This window comes from Natator depressus, chromosome 1 (genome assembly GCF_965152275.1).
Source record: "Natator depressus isolate rNatDep1 chromosome 1, rNatDep2.hap1, whole genome shotgun sequence".
Classification (NCBI taxonomy): domain Eukaryota; kingdom Metazoa; phylum Chordata; order Testudines; family Cheloniidae; genus Natator; species Natator depressus.
This window is the reverse complement of record NC_134234.1, coordinates 334353335-334366227: the sequence shown is the minus strand read 5'-3', so window position 1 is coordinate 334366227 and position 12893 is coordinate 334353335. Positions and strand designations below refer to the sequence as shown.

The 12893-nt window shown below is 39.8% G+C and overlaps 1 protein-coding gene across 6 annotated transcripts in view; it reads right to left on the bottom strand.

Moving 5' to 3' along the window:
* The window catches only part of USP6NL (USP6 N-terminal like), a 210360-nt gene that overhangs the window by 14234 nt on the left and 183233 nt on the right, over positions 1–12893 (bottom strand). For all 6 annotated transcript variants that reach the window (XM_074942631.1, XM_074942632.1, XM_074942634.1 and 3 more), the window contains 3 exons: positions 9756–9821; positions 9567–9666; positions 5436–5588 (listed from right to left, as the gene is read on the bottom strand). In XM_074942631.1, coding sequence (XP_074798732.1) covers positions 5436–5588; positions 9567–9666; positions 9756–9821 — 319 coding nt within the window. The remainder of the gene's footprint in view (positions 1–5435; positions 5589–9566; positions 9667–9755; positions 9822–12893) is intronic.

The following is a 12893-nucleotide window of genomic DNA, read 5'->3' as shown; positions in this document are numbered from 1 at the left end:
TGGCTAGCTCCATGGCAACTAACTTGATTGTGATCTCATTGTGCTCCTGGAACCTGGATGTTCACACTAAGTATTTAATGGCTTCATCTCAACACACGTAGGCAAACTATTTAAACAAACAAACAAAAAAACCCCAAATATTGACGTTTTTCTGCCTCTTCATCCCCTGCCCTTCTTCTGAAGAAAGGGAGCTCTTTGGTTCTGAGTTTAAAGCCACGCAAGAAGAAACCAAGGGAATGCTGTTCCAGGAGGAAACTTGCATTACTTTAAGTGCTGGGAAAAGTTAATACCTCTTTTGATATCTGACCACAGCCTGCCCAAACAGGGTGTCTGGATTTTCCTGTACTAACAGAGACTGACAGATGGAGAATTCCGCTGAGCTTAATTAGCTCTCTGCTATTTTTGGATGACTGATACTGATGCAGTCTGATGAAGGCTATAGTTTTATGTTCTTTTTAAATGGTTTTTAGTTCATAACAATTAAAGATGTTATTGTTGCTCAGTGCAAGAATGTAAGAAGGGAAGTAGTATTTCTCTCCAATTTTAGTTGAGGAAAAAAAGATAAAACAAACTTTTTTCCCCCCACACTCTAATGTATGCTTACGTGCCCAGACTAGCTTTTTTATGCATTGCTACCTGGCATATAGTAATTTGACAAGTTTATGTAAAAAATAAATAAATAAATAAAAAGGCTAAAGAGCATTCAAGTAGCAGAATCAGACAGACAAGGTTTGAGCAAGGTTAAATGTCAAGAGAATGCTGAGAGCCTGTAGAAAAATATTATTGCCTGAAGACAGTGATTAGAAAAACCAAAATTAACATCAGAGTGAAGAAAAACCAAAGGCTTGTGAAATTCATATGAAGAACAAACGAGGCATCAGACTTACTCAGCTAAGGATAACAGGAGACAAATCTGCTAGATTTCCGAGGATTAGGATAAAGGTATTTTATATTTATTTTGTGAAAAAAGTGAGTAATATTTCCACTCACCCCAAACAAAAATATACCACACATACAGAGAGTTTCCCAGGCTACTAAGGCAGAAATAAAAGAAAACCAAAGTCTCCTCCCCCCCCCCCCCCCATCCAGCAATAAAACACAGTTACCTTTGTTTGCAGTGATCTCACCTAAGTAGCAGCACACCCCATGTTAAAAATTAGTTATTTTTTTCACATCAGTGGTACTTTGGCTACCCAAAAGTAAGAGCAAAAGAAATTCTGAAAACAAACGATTATTGGCTCAAGAGCCGCACCTTTTAACAAACAAGATCTGCATTGCATCCGATGAAGTGAGCTGTAGCTCACAAAAGCTTATGCTCTAATAAATTTGTTAGTCTCTAAGGTGCCACAAGTACTCCTTTTCTTTTTACGGATACAGACTAACATGGCTGCTACTCTGAAGATCTGCATTGTCTACTGTGGAGTATGACTTGTATTCCAACTCCATAATTTCTTATGGTTGAGATACATGCCCTGTACCTCCAAGGGTTATCATTCCCCAGAGATATTTACTCCTAAATACCAAGCCCCCCCCCACCTTCCTCTGTGATACATCAAACACTCAAATACATGCATCTCCAGTGCACATCTCACTTCCTTAAAGAACATGCCTGCTCCCTTCCCAAGGGAGACCTAGGATTGGACACTTGTCCTATTTCACTACCCTTGGTGAGAACCTGGTATAAACCCAATCCTTCTTTCTGCTTTAAAGTGACACTCCAGGATGAGTGGGCAGCAGCAAGGCCTGAACCGGGGACCTCTGGATGTAAAAGGAAGAGCCCCTACTGCCTGACCTAAAGAACCCAGCTTCTGCAGACAAAGGCTGTAGCCCTGTATAAGGACTAGCCCCTAGAAGGGGGTTAGAGCAACACTGTATAAATGTGGGTTACACACTGAAGAGAAGCATGATTTCTATCATGAGGACAAACAGCATAGGGCGGTCTCCCTCAGTCTGACATCTCTCCTTCAGAAGGAGAAAATCAAATGGAAAGTGCTTTCACAGATTATTTTACTCCCACTGGAGCATACCTCTGATTGGGAAACTTCACTTAATCTCTTTCTCCTCTCAACGGGAATCTGAAAATGGGGAGAGAAGGCCTATCCGACCTGGTTCTTGCTTCCCTCCCTCATCTTGAAGTAAGAGACAATGAACACCAGTGTGTGCATATCTCCTCTATGCTACAAACCCAGGCTCATTCAAGCAGGCCGGGAGGGATGGGGCAGGGGAGGAGAGGTTAATAGGGTTCCCAAAGGAATTGAGATCTCCAAAGCAGGGGACTCTCATACTTCTGTCAATGCTCCATGGCTTTGACAGAGGCACCTCTGAGCTGAAGAGCTGTGCTTGGTCCAGCAGAGCAAATATCATACTTGACAGGCTCCCTAACCCAGGAATACTGGATGTGCTGAAACTATTAGGTAAGGACAGACCCTACAACCCACTGCCTAGTTAGCTCACTAAACAGTCCCATCTCATTAGTCGATGGAGAACTAGAGTCCCCCATCCCATCTCCCTGGTCACCAGGATGAGATGAGTTGTGGGGGAAAACAAGTCCCCATTCTCTACCAGTACCCAATCATCCCTTTTCCAGCAGCGCTTCCTCTGCCTCATCAGAGTCCTGGGGATGCCAGGGTAGCGAGACACATACCAAGATGTTCTTGTTCTCCAAGCCTCCCTTGTCCACACTATTCCCTCTGATCATTCTCTCCCCTGATCTCCACCTCAGATACCTCCAGCTACTTCCATATTCCTGTACACCTCAGGGGAAGTCAGAGTGGGTTCTTGACTCTCTAATATAGAACCATAGAATCGTAGGAGTGGAAGAGACCTTGAGAGGTCATCTAGTCCAGACCCCGGACTAAGTATTATCTAGACCATCCCAGGTTTGCCTAACCAGCTTTTAAACATCTCCAATGATGGAGATTCCACAACCTCCCTGGACAATTTATTCCAATGCTTAACAACCCTGACAGTTAGGAAGTTTTTCCTAATGTCCAACCTTACTGCCCTTCTTGCTTATCCTATTAATTGTCCTATTAAGACCCTTGGAAATTCTCATTAACAAAAACTTCATTAAGTTTCCCATCCCCCCCAAAATAAACCCTAAACAGCAAGGAAATGCCAAGTTAGGGGACATCTCTTAACACTCATACAACATATTTCCACTGACAGTAAAAATTCTGCACTTCACAACAACTCTCTTCTGCTTCCAAAAATTTCTGCTTCTGGAATTTCTTAAATTTTGATAAGTTGACTTTATAACGTTATTTTAGCTTAGTTTTGTGTGTGTAATTCCTAGGTTTTTAAAAAAGAAAACTGAAAAAAACTCCATCATGTGGCACCGTGTTGACACCACCTGGGTCATCAGCAGTTTTGAACCTTAAGATCCACCATACAGACCACTACCACTTAAGTTAATGGAATAACTCACAGCAGTAGTTTGCTGTCATCTTCTGAATTGACCAGCACTAGAAGGGGATGAAAGAGATGCTTGGCCAGTGGGTTTCACAGATTTTTGGTGACAGCAGAGGAATGGTGAGACTAAGGAATCATGGGTTCCATTTCCGGATCTGGAGAGGAGCGTGTTCTAGTGGTCACAGACCTTTCTTCCCATTTCTCCTGTGGTTCCTCATCAGATCTGTCCTCCTTCCCCTTCACCTCCTTCCATTTGCCCCAGTACTTCCCAGTCCCAGATTCCTTGCCCACCCAGTCCCATTCTCCCCCCAGCTCTCAGCCCCAGTCTCCTTGCCCAGCTAGCCCCAGCTGCCTTCCTCATCATCCTCCAGTCCAAGTCCCCCATCCCACAAGCTCCTTGTCACAAGCTACAAGTCTGGCTCTTATCCCCTCTGCATTCGAGTCAGGCAGCTTCTTTCTCCAAGCTGCCTGGGTGTCAGCAGGAGGAACACAGGAGAGAGACGCTCCCACCTTCTAGTGCCCAGAACCAGCCTATACTGGGGTAAGTAGCACTGCATGTTATTAAAGCAGCCCAACCCTTTCCATGATAAGCAACAGAAAGCAGGGTCTTATAACTTTACCGAACTTCAACATGGAAATTCTCCATGTTGGGTATCTTCCTCCGGCTGAATTTTTGTGGAGAATTTCAGCCAAAACAGTTCAGTATCTGAGACCAAATGTAGGGAAAATACAGTTTGCAATGTTAAAAAAAATTCTGGTGACTTTGTCTTTGGAAAGCTCTAGCTTTCAGAGTACACTTGTGCCATTGTTGCTGAGCACCTACGCGTGCCCCATCCCAGGGCTAGAGGTGCGAAGCCGGACTTTCCCGTAATTGCAGCTGCCAGCTGCTCTGGGCTGTGGTGCGTTTGGCACTGGAACTGAGGTGGGGAGCCTGTTTCTCCTGTGCTCACAATGACCCCTCTTGCTAGCATCCAGGCAACGTGGAGCAAGAAGCCTGACTCAAATGCAGAGGGGACAACAACCAGACTGCATGGGAGAAGTAGACTGAACAAATAGGTGGGAGGGGGAAACTGCATGAGGACATTAATAATTCTGTTTTTGGAGCACAGTTGAATAGTGTGCACTAAATAAAGTCCAGGGCCACACAATGAACAAGGATAAAAAATAACGAGTGAGCATGTAATTAAAGACTGTATCACAATGCATATGCGGAAGGAGGCCAAATTAATGTTGTCCGAGCAACCTTAATTCTGGCATTTCCTATTTTTTGAGTGCTTGACTTTGCAACCTTAATAATATTCTTTTAACATATTTTTGTGTATAATAAAATTGTATTATTTGTAGCTCTAGAGAGCTGTAAATAATCCTAAGATAATTTGATATTTTTAAAGATGGAGTTTTTGGTTTTTGGTTTGTTTTTTTTTTTTAAGGTGAAAGAATATCTACATAGAAAGGAGTGCTCCATTACGCAATTCATACATAGTGCTGAAAGTAACAAACACCCCTTTCCTTCTACTACAGAACAGAGAGACAGTTTCTGAGGGAAAGGAGGAGGTGAATCAGTTCAAGATCTAGGAAGTCTGACTAGCTAGAAGGCATTCAAAGGGTGTATCTGACTAAAAGGAGGATTTTTTTGTTCTGGTTATATGTCGGGGGAATAGCAGTTCTGTGCAGTTGTTAATCTATACAACAATCTAGAACCTTGGACCAAAATCTGTTGGCTTGAAAAGTAAGCATCCCCTGATTTTTATCTTCTTGCTTATAAACATCCCATTTTAAAAGTTCAACTTAATAAAGTTAATTCAACTCTGTTACCTGAACCTAGAAGGATTAAGTGTTTTGCATATAAATGCAATAAAGTGCTAACCTTTTTTTTTTTAAAACCACTTTGTAGTGATGAGGAAACAATGTATTCATGGATGTTAATGGCAGGCAATTAACACTTTACAAGTGGGCAACTATATACTTAATTTGTCCAAAAAGTTCTTAAGGTACAGATCAGTATGCGTGGTGAAGTTTCTTACCAGCTGCTGGTAGATCCAACTTTGCTCGTTTCAGTTCAGACATCGAATTTTGGAGCTGCTCTATTACAAAGTCATCTTCTAAGAAGAAATCCTTCGATAGAGTCTCCTGAAGAAATTCTACAAGTTCTTCCATTTGTAATTTCAGCAGATGTTCTAGATCGGAACAAGAACATTATTGTGGACAAATAAGTTTTTATGATAAAAATCCAAAGAAAAAGTCTACTACAGAGTTGAAATGCCTTTACAGATTCTTTTAACAATTTTGCAAATGGAATGAAACACATCTAACTAATTAAACAGAAAAAAAAAAATCACAGGCAGTTATTTTACACTAGACATTTACTAAGCATGCTATAAAACACATTCACTCATTACCCCTCTAAACATTTTCTCTTTTTTTGTACCCATATATTTCTCTCTCGGTCAGTGTTTGAAACTTTAAAACTAAGGTCCCCTTCAGAAAAATGAAACTAATCACACACCCCTAAAATTCCGATATGACACATTAAAATCTACAGATTTTTTTTCATTTATATATCTTCCATCTCCTGCTCCCCCACCTTGGGAAATGGTTCATAATATACTTATCCTCCTTTTAAAATGCTTTGAAGAGCCGTGAAAAATTAAGACATTTAAGGTGCCCTCATTTGCAAATGAGTCAGTACTCATTGAAATGACTGTGGCAGTGTAGAGCAAGAGAGATTGTTTCAGGCTCTCTGCAGATTCAGGTATGTATTGCTGCATCAGTTACATTCAGGTCACATTTTGAAGCTTTATTCTGCAGTCATAACAGCTAAACTCCAACTTTTTCTTTTATATATATAAAAACCAATTCTACTCTTAAAAGTTTTACCAGCATAGCTATGTCAGGTAAGGGGGATGATTTTTATTATGATGTAGCTATACTGGCAAAAGACCTTCTGTAGAAGCAGTTATACTGGCAAAAAATGCTTTTTTTCTGGTATCGCTTATTTTGCTCACCGAATCAGAATAAGCTGTATCAGCAGAAACACTTTTTAGACAGTATAAATGAATCTACACTAGGACGGTTTTGCCTGTGTAGCTATAAAAACAAAACTTTTAAGCACAGACAAGACTGAAAGCTGGGACTCTGGAGAACAAATGAGAGGTTTGACCATGATGCCTCTTCTCTGCCTCCCAATGTGGTCCATTCGTTGGTGCTTCCCCCGTCTTTCCTTCAGGAAACACTGCTCAAAGGGTATGTCTACACAGCAACTAGACACCCATGGCTGGCTCAGGCTGTGGGGCTGTTTCATTGCTGTGTAGACTTCTGGGCTCCGGCTGGAGCCTGGGCTCTGGGAGCCTGTGAGGTAGGAGAGTCCCAGAGCTCGGTCTCCCACCTGAGCCTGCAAGTCTACACAGCCTCACAGCTGGAGTCCAATGAACCTGAGGCAGCTACCATGAGCCAGACGCAGGATTTTTTGTTTTTTTTTTTGCTGTGTAGACATACTCCAAGGGTCCTTGATTTTTACGCAGTGAGGTGCTACACTGAACACGTTAAAAGGCTAGTATTAAGGTAAAAAACCTCCAAATTATCACTATTGTTTCTCAGAGGCTTGACACTGAACACTCTTCACTTAAAACAAACAAAATCAAACCAAAAAAGGGGGGTGGGACAAGAATTATACTGATTTTGTTTTCAAAAAAGAGGAAGACTGAAATCTGATTCCTACCATTACTTGTTCTTAAGATTCTTGAACATTTTAAGTAGTATAACAATTATAAACATTCTTCATCTTCAAAAATTTTTATGAACAAACTAATAAGCAGCTCCTGAGAGAGAGAGTGATGCAGCATCCCCATAGTTAAATGGGGTAAATTGCAGAATTACTATCTTAATCTCGCTAAGTAAAGTCCTCCACACGGACCTCTGCACTCCCATGGAGCCCTGGAGACTTCTTTGATGGGCCTATATGACTTATTCAAGGCCACAAAAGAAGACAGCATTGAAACCACGACTAGGGGTAAAATTTTCAGAAGCATCGAAGTGACTTAGGAGCCCAAGACCCATTTTCAAAAGTGACATATGCACTTAGGAGCCTAAGTCTGATTTAAAGTCAATGGGGCCTGGGCTCTTAAGTCATTTCAGAAAATGGGACATGGATGCTTTTGAAAATTTTACCCTGGCAGTATGATGTTCAGGCTCCTAGATCATATGCTCAATATCATTAGACCAACTCTCTCTCAAAAAAAGCTACAATATGTACAGTCCTTGATTTGTTTGCTTTTAGATTTCAGAACTCCAGTTCAGGTGTTGGCTCCCCTGCTCCCAACATATTCTAATAAAAAATCTACAGCAACCTTATTACTTTTAGGTGTCGGTGATTACTAGTATTTAAAGGGGTTACTCAGCAAAATTTAAAGCTTTAACTCATGTCTGTATTTCTTCTTACTGCAAAGTATATGTGAAACAAAAGCTAATAGGAGTACAATTTCAAGATCATGTGATCATGTAATTGAAGACTGTATCATAATGCACATGCACACAAAGGGGCCAAAAATTAATATGGCACAGGGCAATTTTCAATCTGGAATTTCCTAACTTGACTTTGCAATCTTAATAGTGTTCTTTTTAAGGTAGTTGTGTGTGTAATTTTTCTAGTTTTAAAAAAAACCCTGAAATTAACCCTAATTTAATCATGTGGGATCATATTGACACCCATATTGCTTATGTGCAGGGTTTGAACCTGTAGATCCACCACACAGATCTTTGCCACTTGAGCTAATGGAGTAACAAAGTAGTAGTAGGTTGTTGTTATCCTCTGTGTGGACCAGCACTAGAGGAGGATGGGACACTTTAACACAGGGTTTCAAACATATGACACATCAAGGCATGTATCTATGCCATGCCAACAGTCCTAGACCATAGTAGTATCAGAAGTAAGTCACTCACCATCCTTATTCTACAGCTAATTTACATGCAAAGATTTCATTGGTTGTATGAGGGAGACTGGCTTTTCGCATACTTCCCTCGTGGCTGAAGGTACCATGTCTTAGATGTTGTCTCTCTCAGTGCATCAACAGCACAGTAATGAACAACCTGTTGTAGCTTATTATCATATTAACCTATGATGAGTAACTGCACACAGCTAGGATACTAACATGTTGGTTTGCTTTAGGAAGGCAACTGGGGGTGGAGGGGAGAGAATCTGTTTCAGCTATGAATTTTTTCTAAAACTACATTTCACACAATTGTTTTCTGCTGCTTACAATAAGGGGAGTTTAATACCTTATATAACAGCCAGAAACACAGAAAGACTGCCTATGTACCAGATTTTTATGTAGCCAATGCACTGAGCCAAGCCAAGCCAAGCAAAGCCAAGCCAAGCCACAGAGTTAAAAGAAAAATTATACAGGTGATTATTTTAGTAGGTGGTAAGGAAAAGAGAAGCAGTATCTACCACAGAGTGGCATTAAGTATAGATGGTCCACCAAAGAGTAGAATTAGGCTTGGATGCATCATATCATCCCCCATGCCAGCTAAAGGAAAAGGCTTCTGGAAAATTGTAGTAGGGAAAAAGCAAAAAACAGGAAAGGGCCAAACTTGAGACTCTTAGCCCTCTTTTGATCTAGCAAAACACTACATTAAAGAATTACCAGAACCCAAGTAACTACAATGCTTATTCCCACAATTTTCTAGAGGCTGTGTCATTTACTGAGTAAATACAATTTAAATCCCTTTTTACTATTGTTCAACTGTATAATAATGAGTAATTTACTCTACCAAATAAGACATTTCTTCTCCTGAAAGTCACTTAAGATTTCCTGGCACAATTACCCAAGATATCGGATAATTAGCTTTTCAAGTCCTGCCATGCAATTGAACAATATTCTTTGTCAGTTCTTTGCAGAACAGTAATTCCAGCATCAGCTATATAGCATGATTTAGAAGGTTGTTAATTTGAGGGCATCACAGTCACGCTGTGCTGTGATGAAAGATTATGCAGTCACAAAGGAGAGATCAAAACAGGAGAAAAAAACATTTGCAAATATATTTTTTTTTAACAATAAAAGCCAAATAGAGGAAATGACTATTTTTAAAAAACAATAGACTACTTAAAAACTAGTCGAATCTTTGTTTAGCATTTAAGTTTATGAGAGATCTCTTACTTCTATGTAGTTTCAGAATTGTGTAAGACATAGCAGTGAGAACTCGCTCTCCTTCAAGTATGTAGATATCCCATATCCTGAGAGTTAATGTAAAGGGAGTCTGCAATGACAGAATCAGCCAGAAATGTCAAAACAGCTTACCCTAACATATGACTAAAAATAGAAATACAAAAATATACAGATACTCACACGATCAAGGAAACACTGAAAAAACCACTTCATTGTGTAAAAGCTAGTGGAAATCTCCTGGGAGTCCTGTAAAAAGCAACAATTTATAAATACTCTATTAGGAACGCTGCAATGTACTGCCGAGCACAAAAAGGCCACTTTTTAACCTGGAGCAATAGCAAAGTACCTTCAGCCCAAAACTCAAAGTGAGCTGTTAGACTAACTCCTGCCCTAAGACTTGCTCACTGTACAATTGAACTTAGCTGCTACTGCTGTCTGGGCATAGCGTTCAGGCATTCTTCACACAAAAGAATTCTATTTCAAACAACGTTGCTTCAGTCCAGGTTTCTCTCTCTTGTTTATATTTTTCCTTCATCACCTTTTTCTGAAGAGAGATGTAGATGTTTGAGGATGAATATTAACAGGTACCCCTGGAAACATTAAGTCTTCCACTTATTGTCAAAACAAGTATAGAAGAGAGTGCATGTTTCTTTCATGTTCTGGAGGAGCCAGAGCTCAGTCTGCAGGCCCATTTAATCTTTAACTTCTCTGCTGACAAGGCTGCTAGCAAGGGTGCCTATTAGTGCTAGATGAGGTGGTGATCTTGTGAGGTGGAGATCTATCCACCAGGAAACAGACTAAGATCATCAATTCATTTCACATAGGACCTCGAATCATTAGAATGATAATGAATTTCACTTCTTACTAACAGGGGCTTAGTTTGAACTAGCGGTTTAAGAGATGAAAGGTTTTGTATTCCATTAGTCTTCCCATCATGTACACAGTTTATATTTCTGCATAGCAAATAATTACTTTCCTTCTAAATAGGAAAAAGCTTGTTATTCCTGAAATAACTTTCCATATCTTGAGTATCAATACCAACTAACAGTAACAAGAAGCAAAAAGACATGACATGCTTATACTTTTCTGTAATTGTAAAACAACTGCCATTCCTGTCACTTGCATTAGCATTGTAGCATTAGTTACAATGTGAAAGTCTTGGAGACTAGGCTGCTGTTCGAGTGGTGAGGCAGCCAAGAAATTAAGTGACACTGAATTTGTCTTCTCTGATGACTATGGGATAGCACAATTTTAAATTAAGCCTCCATGCTTGTCACAGTCAGCTATTTCACAAGTTTCGGAAACAGAAGTTCTGAATTAATGAGGGACTGACAGTACAAGAATCAATAGTCATCTGGCATATTCACAGGCCATGCATGTTTTGCCATTCCTTGTTGTTCTTCATTGCTCATATCGGTTCAGCAGGGATCATCACAAGCTAGTACGTAAACAAATTCAATCTCTTTGTTCAACCAGCGTTACAGCTTTCTCTCTCATTTTAAGGTATATATAATGGAAGTTTCTAAAGAGGTGGAGTATTTGGAAAGATAAAACTACTGATTATTCTCTGGATTCAGGCCTGTGTTAGATCAGTAAAACCAATGGCATAGTTCAGTCTTGCAGTTTTGAGATATAGAGTAGCGACTGGTTAATTTTATGTCCAATGTTATATTATGTTATAGTCGAGACTCTGTAAACCATAACTTCCATTTGACAATAATTATTCATAGGTACTATTACTGTAAGAAAGATGTGGCATATCCCCAGTGAGAAATTGTGACAATTAACTTCTAAAAGCATCTGAAACAATCCTAAAAAATAAAGAATTCATTTATAGGATGAGTCATTAAAACAAATGGGCTTGTTTGGCGATTTCCCAGTAAAACAAGGTGAATCAACAGTCGACTACATATAAGAAAATATAGTGGGTCAGGTTCTCAGTTGGTGTCAATTGTTGTAGTTCCAATAAAAAAAAAAATCAACACAGCTAAACTGATGTACTCCAGCACATGGCCTGGTATATATAATTCAAAGAAGATCTAGCAGGTTCTAGTAATGCATGTTTATTGAGATTTCATATGTTCCTGTTTGCAACTGGCTGAAAGGTCCCTCAGAAGGTGAGCACTATTAAGATACTCTAAATAAAGTATGTCTACACTAGAAATACTACAGTGGCACAGCTGCACTGCAGCTGACACTCTGTAGATCATTCTCAAGAGGTTCTGAGGAAAAACTATTCTTGGTTATTACATATATTATAATGGATACGGACAATAACATCATATCACCAGAATGACTGACCACCATGAAGTTTTATCATCTAGTCATATCCTATTGCTCTTATTAAATACTATTTTACTTGTTGGTTTACTTTGATTTATTAAAAGCACCTATTCAAAAATGAAGGGCCGAGAGCATAACCAGTGGCTCTATGCCTGGTAAGCCAAAATCCTCCAAAATTAAAGCAATAAGAAGCTCTGACCTATAGTCCAAAACTTGCATGAACTCTACTGTGAAAACGGAAGCCATAATTTTCATTCCAGAGGCAAGTGAGCTACTGGATCTCTGTTTTCACTACACAGTAGTTTAAAAAAATCGTAAGATATACCCTGTGATTTTGGATTAATCTTTTACTGTAATGGAGAACATTTCCAAACTAATATATGTCATAGCATGGCCTGAACAAGACTCAGCACATTGTAAAAAAAAAGTTGATTAGATTTTAGTGTATATACTATTAATGTTCAATAGAAACAGATTTAAGTAGTATCTGAGCCAGCTACAGTCATCAGGAAGTTATTCTCGCCATAATGCATGTGTGTTTCATTCCCACTAAAAAGGTTACATGAACATTACTTATTGTTTGGCTTGAATATGCTCAACATTGTAATGAAAATAACAAACAGTCCCAGCCCAAGGATTTCATAACCGAGAGGTAAACAGAGTGTACACTCTATTTCTTATGCCCAAGTTCTGAAAAAATTTCATTCCTCCTATCACGGAGGTTACTCATGTCCAGCAGTTGCAGTTCCTCGAGATTCATCCCCCTCTGGGTGCTCCACTTCAGATGTGCCTGCTCCCCTCAAGCCCTTGATCAGAGATTTTTCTAATAGCCGCATCCTTTTTACCCACTTGTGTCCTGTGTATCCTTGTGCTGCACACTGAGGGTATATAGCCCTCAGTTCCTTCTCCAGCCAAATATCCTAAGAAAACAGTCTGAAGCAGAGGGGAAGGAGGGTGGGTAGTGGAGCAGGCATTGGGGGACACATCTTGAAGAACTGTAATTCCTGCAGAAGGTGACCTCTTCTTCTTGAGTAG